Below are 10099 nucleotides of genomic sequence, written 5' to 3' on the forward strand. Positions count from 1 at the left end.
AGGCAACAACTTGATAAAATTCTATAATACTTATAAAAGGGAATAAAGGAAAAATATATAAAATTCATTACTTCTGTAATGGTAATATTTTTTCATTATTTCACAATAACCTACATTAGTTAGTATACCCTCAAAGCCCTATAAATTTGTTAGTTTTAAAATTTATCTGGAATAAAAAACTTCTTTCATTTCATCACTCACCTAAATATTTATAAGAACAAACCTTTACTTTTAAGTAGAAGTACATATAGAACCATTAGAGGTTGATATACTAAAAAGGGTATTATTATTCTATGCTTTCAATAGTTGTTCCAGAAACACAGAAAGGCAAATGAGCTCTCTTGCGTTATTATATTTATGTATGCCCAGGTGCTTTATTATTTTTTTTTTATATTGTATAAACATTATGTTCTTAGTGTAACACTAATAAATCAGACATTTAAAGAAGCTATATATAGTAGTTCACACACTGCAATATATTCCCTTTGTACGAACATAATAGGAAAGAAAGCACACTGGAATTTACATTCATAAAACAAATAACCTTCTTGTCCCTTTTGGCCTTGACGGCAACATAAAGTATTACAATTTTTTCATACAGTCTTAACCCTTTCTATTAAAATACAGCTCCGTAGAAAGAGAACAGTTTTATTCTTTTGTTTCTTCTTAAAGGAATGTTAAAACAAGATTTCCATTTTTCTGTGTGTTGCATTGCACACTATAAGTTTAGCTTTTGTTAGTATTTTCCTTTTATCGTAAGTGCTATATTCTTTTTAGAATACATTTTCATTTTTTGAACCTCATATTAGACAGTAATAAAACAAGATGATCAATGAAAATGATTGTTCTGGTACTTGCAACGTTAGGGAAAAGCACATTTACCAGAATTTTTGTATTCTCTTAAAATAGATATAAAATAGGGTTATCGAAAAACATATTGTAAGAAGTTATATCTTAGATTATATATGTTTGCTCTTTTAAGTGATTCTGTATAGTCAAAAGAAAACCTATAATTTGCACACATTTTACAAAATATTATACAGTACACAATATTAGTACAAATAGAAAGCCTTATCTTTCTCATCTAAAGCATGTTTCAAAAGTACATGATACCTGCTGAACAAATATTAAAACATGGGAAGTCATTTCTAATATAGGGCGTTATACTGAAGGAGAAAAAATGCGTAGTTTGATGCAATAAAATTTTGCAAATAAGAACAATATAATGGTGTTAGACATACATGGCCCAAAACAGAAATTAAAGTGAATAAAACAAGAAACTATTTCCTTGCAATGTTTGAATACTTGGAGGACAAACACCATTTTAATGTGTACGACACATACTAAAGAAATGTACTATTTTGGAACGCTATATAATAAGGATTCACACTGTACTATGGTATGGTACGAGCCCAAATGACACATGCTCGGCAGTTATTCTTATCTACCCTGATTTTACAAGTTATTAATTAGTAATTTTAAAATGCTTTTATTTAGGGTTTGGATTTCATCATGAATATAATAGCTACTGAAAATTGGCAAATTTTAAGAAACTTATAGAAGCGCAGTTATTTATGAGTCCCTTTCCACTTTAATTTAGTGAAAGAACAAGATTAACACTACCTTTTCTTAAAAATAACTATGTTGCTAAACCTTAAAAATTTCTTTTTCTTTTTAATAATAACATATAAAACGCTAAGTTATAAGTTTTTCCAAATTTATAAATATTGAAACGTTTTTTTTATAAAAACATTTTGACAAACAAATGCATCAATGCATATAATAAAAAAAAAAAAGGTTAAACAAACAAAAAAAAAAAAAAATGTTTGATTTATATATACAAACGTTTTTATATTTGTATATGAATGAAAAGACTAATTAATGATAACTGATGCTATTTTCTTAAGCTGTATGTCTTTATCGGATAATTCCTGCAATATAAAAAAAGGGTTACAAAAAAGCATTAGAACCCGTAAAATGTGTAGCATATTTATGCATGTAAATAATGTGAATATTGGGTGTAACAAAATGTATATTAAATGCAAAAACATGTTAACCTTTTCTTTGAGAATTAGCTTTTGAGTTTTTATTTCACATTCTTCATTTTTTTCGTATAGTTCTTTTTCCAGCTTCATTATTCTGCTTTTCATTTCGTCTTCATTCCTGAAATGGCCGAAAAGGTGCATATGTGTACGATTGTGTTAGTGCAATTAAAAAGATGCAAACGAGTAATAAATGAAAACTATCTGTTTCTTATATTTTTATAGTATTAAAAATGTGTATATATATATATATATTTTTTTCTTATCACTTTTCATAATTCATAATGTATCTCTTTGATATTTCCAAATTCTTGTTGGCGTTATTTAATTCTTCGCTTAGGTTTTTGTTCAGCCCTGTGAAGTTCTCAATTATTAATGCTTGTTCCTGTAAAAAAATCGTGCACACAAGTAAATTTCCATGAAACAATTTGCATTATACTACACGTTAAAGTAATTCCACATTTTCATTACATATAACTACATCTACATGTGTGTCATTTTGTATACTATAAAATGGGTTAATATATTTTTGAAGAATTTACCTTCAACTCATTGTCACTCTTGTTTATTATGCTTTTCAGTTCTTGTATGTCACTGCTAAATTTTTTAATATTCTTATCCTTATCATCCAGTTCTTTCTTTTTGTCACTTAACTCTTTAACGACAACAATCAGTTTCCTGTTGAGAATGCGAAGAAAAAGGAGAATTTTATTATAACAAAGAAAATACTTATTTCAGTGTAGGTGAAAAAATAAAAGAGCGTTTACTTGAATGTTCCTTCCAGTTCATTGTTCTGGTTTTCTTCTATAGTTTTCAACTTTTCATTTTCACTCTGTATAAAAAAAAAAAACAGGCCAAATAAGAAAATCACAAGTAACAATAGCTCAAATCAAGTATAAGCCTTTATAATGCATTTTATTTATTTATTTATTTCATTACAGTAAGCGAGTTAATGACGTTTATTCCCTCATTAATTCTATTCGTCTGATCTGTCAATTTGTTATTTAGTGTTTTGTTTTGCGTCTGTATTTGTGTGTATTTTGTCTGAAGTGATTTTAATAAAGATTCCATTGAAACGGTTCTGTTTTTTATATTCACATTTTCTTCCTCTGCTTCCTTCTTTTGCAGGTATACCTCTTCATATTTTCTTTGCAGTCTACAAAAGAAATAAAAAAAATAAATAAAATAGAATAATGTTATTTTGCCCCATTTAGCTTTTACTGCCACAACGCGATTCATTTCTTTTAATGTAGTTCCTTTTTTTTTTTTGTCGCGTACTCATCTATTATGTCATTCTTCTGCGAAATGATATTCTCCAGGTTGTTATTTTCTTGTAGTTTTCTATTAATTTCCAACTCGTTTTCTTTTCTAATTTTTTGAATTAAGGCATTGTGCACATTTTGTTTCTCCTCTATTTCTTTGTTTAGTACATTTATGACATCTTTATACCTCTCGAGATCTTGCTTGTAGAGTTCTAACCTTGATTGCGATTCGTTAAATTGCGAATTTAGGTTTTTTATTTTATTCGAATAAAAACTAATGTCAGATGATCTCGTTATGTTATTATGCAGTAAAATGTTTAGCAAATACTTTTTGGAATATTCATCTGCGTCCTTCGAATAGAACAGAAAATTGTGTAACAAGAAATTAAATAAATACTGTGTGTTGTATATTGTGTCAAAATAAAAGTTGAAGGAGCTTTTTCTGTTTTTTATCGTTTCGAAGAATATTTTGTCAAAATTAAGGAAAAAGGAATTTTCGTAACTTGCACTTGCATATTGGTACTTTAAAGAAGGGAACATATTTTTAATTCCTATATGTTCACTGCTAGTAATATTTTTACTTAAGTTTTGGGAATAATTCGAGTTCATATGATTTGGTAAATAATTATCATTCTTTTCGTTTAGCAAGTACCTGTTGTCCTCTTCATACAGGTATTTTTTATTTATGTCTTCACATTCGTATGAATTTCTTTTATTCAATTTTTTCAGTAGCGTGCTGTAATTATCATCTTCGTGTAGTGCTAGATTTTTCTTGGAACTTCCCCCCTTTAAGAAGCCTTTATAATCAATAAAATTCTCTGTGTAATTTTCCAAATAGCTGTCTAAATTGTAATAATGTCTAACTATATTTAAAATGGCTATTTTCATATTTGAAAGTTCAATATTTTTGTCAAAATCTAGGATGGACTTTTTATATAGTAGAAAAGATATTGAATAAACACAGTTATAAATTATTAGGGAATCTTTAGATTCATACAGGGATGATATCAAAAAGGTTAGCGCTCCTGATTCGTACAAAGCCTTGTGTATTTTAATAATATTTGGCTGGTTGTTATAATGAATATTTTTTATAAATATACTGGACTTCAAATCCGCTGTTTCATTTAAGTTATTGGTTTTTTTATTTAACGAATAATTTAACAAAAGAGATATATATCCACAAACTAATTTTATATTTTTCATATTGACACTCTTTTTCAGTTCCTCAATGAAATAATCTATATATTCAAAAGTATTTTCATGTATCGTTTCGTAAAATTTCGTTTTCATTAGTGTAAACAGGAAATTAATAATGACAATGATGTACCTTGTTTTTTCGATATTCTCTTCTACGGGAAAAATGGCACTCGAGGAATAGACATCTGGAATTATATGCAGATTCATCAGTATAGCTTTGATAACGGTGTTTCTTTCATTTGTTCTTATATTATCAAATGTCCTACAGAATATTTCTTTCTGTAATTTTGCTCCCTCATTATCGTTATTGGACGCGTAGGAATAATTCAAGGTGTTTACATTTTTTCCTAAATTGCCTGCTCCTGCTGTTACATTTGCATTCTGCCCATTTGCATTGATATAAGAACTGTTTAAATTTCTTAAACTGTAGTTATTTGTATTTAGATGAGTTCCATATGCAGAGAAATGAGTGTTGGTGTTATTTTGGACGTTGTCTAATTGATTATTTTTTTTTGCGCAAAATTGACAATATAAATGTATTAGCTTGGAAAAGATGAGAGCAATCACTGTCGCCAACTTTTTGTTTTTATGTATAGTTGATAAGAACAGCATATTTATGTGTTCATTTATGTTACTAAAAATGGAATTGAATTTTTTGTCTTCATTATATTTCATAATGTAATCATTATTTTCATTTAAAATGTGAAATATGGTTATGGAAACATTGGGAAATTTAATTAAGATAATGTAAAAGAGGAAAGATATGTTTGTTATTAGTTCGTATTGTTTATTTGTTAACAATCTGGATGAGTACGTGACAAAAATGAAAAGGACTTTGGTTATGTTTATGTTTTCTTCAAAAAAATAGACAAATTTTTTATCATTAAAACAGAATATAAGTGTGTCTACAATAGTTCTCATTCTGATTAAATTTCCATTATTTACAATATTCTCAAAAAGAAGCATGGGGGAAAAGTAGTTTTCCTTTTCTAGTTCTTCCGGGAAAATGAATATATACGTCTTGTACAAGCTGATATAGAAATTTTTGTACACTTCGATATCTTCATATTCATTTAAATACTTGTAATATTTCGATAAAAATATTTTTAACTCATTTAGATCGTTACTTGAATTCATAATTTTCTCTCTCAGGGCATCCAAATTCATTAAATTGTTAATTATGTTTAAGCACTTGAGCAAAATGCTACTGTACGTGATTCTGTTTTTCCCCCAAAACAACAGTTCTTCTTTGCTATCAACAAAGGATGGTAAATTGCTATTTGTGGTTCCATTTAACACGTGAGAAGATGTCAACATTTGCTCCTTTCGATTCCTGCGAACGTTACTTTCTGCGTGCATTTTCATCATATCAGAGTATAGCAGGGATCCATCTTTGATCATATCTTCAAGGTAAAAGTTTAAGAAATTTAAAATATAAAAAAATATTTTGTAAAAATAAACATTATTATTGAATATCTTGAAAGAGTTATATTCCCTTGTCGTGCTTCTGACATAATTTGTCGTATTGTGAACTGTGCTATTTTGATGGAAATTGGTATTCATCTCATTTGGTGAAGAATGGGTTCTAAAATTTGATGTCGAGTACTTCCTTTTGATGTTGTTCTGCAGGCTATTCATCTTTACAGGATTCGAATAAGCATTACCATTTTTTTCATTCCCTTCTGCATTTAGCTCTTCATTTTCCATTTGTCGAATGTCAAAGGTTACTATATTACTTGTTATATTTTCCAAACAGTGTAAGCATAGGGTTAATAAATAAATATGATTATAATAGTTTTCATTAACATTGTCCCGAAAGAAATATATTTTAAGAGACTTATAAAAGGAAGACAAATTTCCGCTTTCTGAACTTAGGGAGTATTCAATTGATCTCATAACGTAAAACAAATATTTGATTATATCGAATTCTTCTTCTCGCTTCATATCATTGGAGGATAAGTCATCAGTTGTGTACGTTGTCGGGTTCTTCTCACCATATGGGCCTTTATTCGGAAGATCACCAAGGTTTCTATCACTAATGTTTCGATCAGTGAAATTCCCATTTGTCTTTATTCCATGATTTGTGAATAAGTTTTTCTTAAGTGTCCTGCTTTCATTGCTCCTTTCTGGGTGATCTGGACCAATTTTATCATCATCATCATTCGTGTCTTTGCTTTTTTTTACCGCCCCTCGCAGCATGTAAAACTTTAGTTTATCTGAAATACTTAAAATGCTAATGTTGTACAGAGCTTCTACATGCCTCTTGTTCAATAAGTCCAACTTTACGGCATAGTTTTCATTTGCATAAGCCTTTTCACTAGGGTTGTTATTCTCAAACACGTTTATGACATTTTCGTAATAATTCCTGTACAGGTAATTATAATAATTTACCAACTCTCGCATACATTCTTCATTTTCGTTTATTAAGTCTAAATCGTATATGTTATTTTTGTACTCCTCCAGGCACAAATTCAAATATTCTGAGTAATCATAGCTGAAATTTTCCTTTTTGTGAGAGAACCTTCTTGTTTCTTTGATGTGCAAATTTGACAGGCTGTCTCTTTTAAGCATCTTTTACTTGCGGCACATTTACAACGGGGTATCCGCGTGTGTGTACATATGTCAGAATGTATGCACCTGCGTATGTCACGTGGTGTATGTATAAACCATATACATTAACGTGTACATGCGCTATTAGTACACTTATGCATGTATACAATTTCGCTCACACATAAGCATGTACTGGCGCGTATTTTTTTTTTTTTTTTGTACAATAGGAACGCCCCTTCTTTGTGTAAAGTAAGCACGCAGGATGAATGGGTATTACATAACAAGATGATACATTTTCGTGTAACAAACATGGGCCCCCTTACGATGTGTCTAAGATTGAGATCGAAATGGAAAGTGAAAAGTTAAGTCGTAAATTTTGGTAAGAAACTCATATCGAATGTGTGCGTCGAAAATTTAATCGAAAATTTAACAGAAAAAATAGTCGAAAATTCACATCGAAAAATTAAATGGAACATATAAAATAGCTCCGTTCGCTTTTCCTTTCGTTGACAGCCCAAGTGAACATACCATTTACGTTGTACAATGGCATAAATATCACCATATGTTAAAAATTAAGGATAATTATGGAAAAGAATAAAAGAGGGCATGCTTATAAAATACGCAAAGCGCTTAAAACACAAAGAGGCAATAATAATTACAAAGTAAGAAAATAAAGCCTTTTTTTTCTTCCTTTTTTTACTTTGTCAAATATATAATGAAGTTTTACTCAAATTAAAATATATAATTTTTAAAAGGGAACTTGACAAATGGATATTTTCACAAAAAAAAAAAAAAAAAATGTAAATGAAAATGTAAGATCAAAACATACGTGTAAAGTTTTTAGATGTAAGCTAATGACATTAAACATTACATGTATTTTTTCCCTTAAAAAAATGAATTAAAAAAAAAAATTTTTTTTTTTTGTCCCTTTTCACTTTAGCGTGTTTATCATATGGTGTGTTTTACATATGTATAATTTTTTTTTTTTTTTTTTTTTTTTTAAGTGTGTGCAATGTTCTATTTCATTTTAGAGCGCTTGTTTAAGTGTATAACCCTTTACATGATGCTGGAACATGGGGTGAATATATTGTTTAGCAAACTCTTTTTTTAACCCAATTTTTATTCATCCTTTTTGGCATTAACTTCAAGCAGAAAAGTGGCAAACGGGAAATGTGGAAATATAGTCGAAAAAGTGGAAAAAACAAAAATGAAATGAATTAACCACTTTTTTTATGCGGACACTTGCAACGTTCGCCAAGGCGATGTATTTTTTTTTTTTTTTTTTTTTCTTATTTGTACGCAACTTTTAAGTCATTTTTCTGCTTCGGTAAAAAGCATTTACACACGGAGTTGTTAAGTGTAACTCGCTCATGGGAATGTATAAACTGCACACTACACGTTTAAGCGGTTGTGTTAAGGCACGTAAAAAAAATTAGTAAAATGGGGCTTTCTCTCTCGTACGATGTCCCTATTTTTACATGGTAGCTAAATAAAAACGTCTCATTATTCATGAATTCCGTGAGGAATTTTATCAATGAACAAATCATTAGTTTTTATTATTCTACTAAATGGGGAAATATGCAAAAGCGCATCGCCGTACGGACGTATATATCGGCATGCATATTTTTCCCCTTTTCTGCATTATTCGACAAGCATATAAGTATACAGGATGAATTATTGAGCATAAAAATGGGTAGGAATAGGCGTACAGCACATATTAGTGATGCTGAAGGTGGAAATGTTGTTTTTAAGGAACGCCTGAATTATTCCCTTCTTTCTCTCCTACTTTTTTTTTTTTTTTTTTTTTATGCTCTTTAATTCATCCAAGCTATCGTCAGGAGGTATTTTTGTACCTACGAAGGGGGAAACACAATGTAAAATGGGCAAATATATGTAACTTCATATGTATACGTATATGTATGTGTAGACTGTTGAGCAAGCACGCCTGCACACATGCATGTGCACATGTGCACCCCTGGAGGGAGAAACATCATATTCATGTGAAATTTTTTCTCGTAACCTATTTCTTATGGACGGCCTGTAGTAATTTGACAAATCCCTAAAATGGCTGAACGACGAATCGTCCTTGGAATCTGCTTTTGGTTTGGCTGAGTCTAATGTTTTATCTTTTTTATCATCTGCCTTGTTCATTTGTTCGCTCATTTTTTGTTTATTAACCATCATTTCTTTTTCCAATTCTTGCAGCCTTTTCTCCCTTGACATTTTCATATGTTCACCTATTTTCTTATTTCTCTCAAATTCCGAAACTCTCTTTCGATATTTCATGAACTTATAAATAAGTATAAAACATATAACGCCGAACCCTAGCAGTATCACATTTTTGACTGTCAGGAAATCCACTCCCTTTTCGGGAGACCTCCTGCCCTCCCTGTCCATTTTTTTTAGCACACGTCAACACAGCCAAAAAAGAAAGAAGCATCAACACACATGCGTCGGCATAAAACCAACAAAATTAATTTACAATAAAGGATTCAATAACACCCCATTTGACATTTTTATTTTTCATGTCATTGTTTTATGCAACATAGAGAATAGGGTTTGCCCTTTTCAATGTTCCAGGGCTGTTTTATTCGGGAAGTTATAAAGTACCCTTAACTGCTTTTTCAGCTTTGCCATATACCCATCCGTAGTTGCAAATTAACAAAAAAAAGAAGAGAAAAGAAATTCATATAACACACTCGGTTTAGGTTTAAAAATGCAAAAAGGTAGAATGTTTTACCAATGAAAAATGGTTTCAGTTTATGTAAAAAATACGCGAATGTTTTTTTTTGTGGAGCTCCTTCCATTTGTTCACATCTCTCAAACAGTTTACACAAGCATCACCGTCATTATAGTGTATTACCGTTTTAACAATTTTTAATTTTTCGTTGTGCTTTCTGCATGTATGTATGTGTGCATGTGTGCCTCCTTTTTTTTTTTTTTTTTGTTGTTTTGATATGTACATAGGGGAACATAATATAATGACCTTTCTGCGTAAACACCCTTCCTTTAACCTCTCCACAGGGTATCCCCAGAAATAAGGGCAAA

At 30.0% G+C, this 10099-nt stretch overlaps 2 protein-coding genes across 2 annotated transcripts; both read right to left on the minus strand.

Moving 5' to 3' along the window:
• Positions 1-1874: 1874 nt before the first annotated feature.
• On the minus strand, positions 1875-7072 carry AK88_04223 (uncharacterized protein; the record flags this gene model as incomplete). Its single annotated transcript, XM_012481833.1, has 7 exons — positions 1875-1931; positions 2058-2163; positions 2312-2427; positions 2585-2720; positions 2810-2874; positions 2982-3198; positions 3321-7072. 7 exons carry the CDS (start codon positions 7070-7072, stop codon positions 1875-1877), a joined length of 4449 nt encoding a protein of 1482 aa, XP_012337256.1.
• A 1482-nt stretch (positions 7073-8554) lies between these two features.
• On the minus strand, positions 8555-9448 carry AK88_04224 (uncharacterized protein; the record flags this gene model as incomplete). Its single annotated transcript, XM_012481834.1, has 3 exons — positions 8555-8612; positions 8838-8904; positions 9025-9448. The coding sequence occupies 3 exons, from the start codon at positions 9446-9448 to the stop codon at positions 8555-8557; spliced, it is 549 nt and encodes a 182-aa protein (XP_012337257.1).
• Positions 9449-10099: the final 651 nt, after the last annotated feature.

This window comes from Plasmodium fragile (assembly GCF_000956335.1).
Source record: "Plasmodium fragile strain nilgiri unplaced genomic scaffold supercont1.56, whole genome shotgun sequence".
Lineage (NCBI taxonomy): Eukaryota > Apicomplexa > Aconoidasida > Haemosporida > Plasmodiidae > Plasmodium > Plasmodium fragile.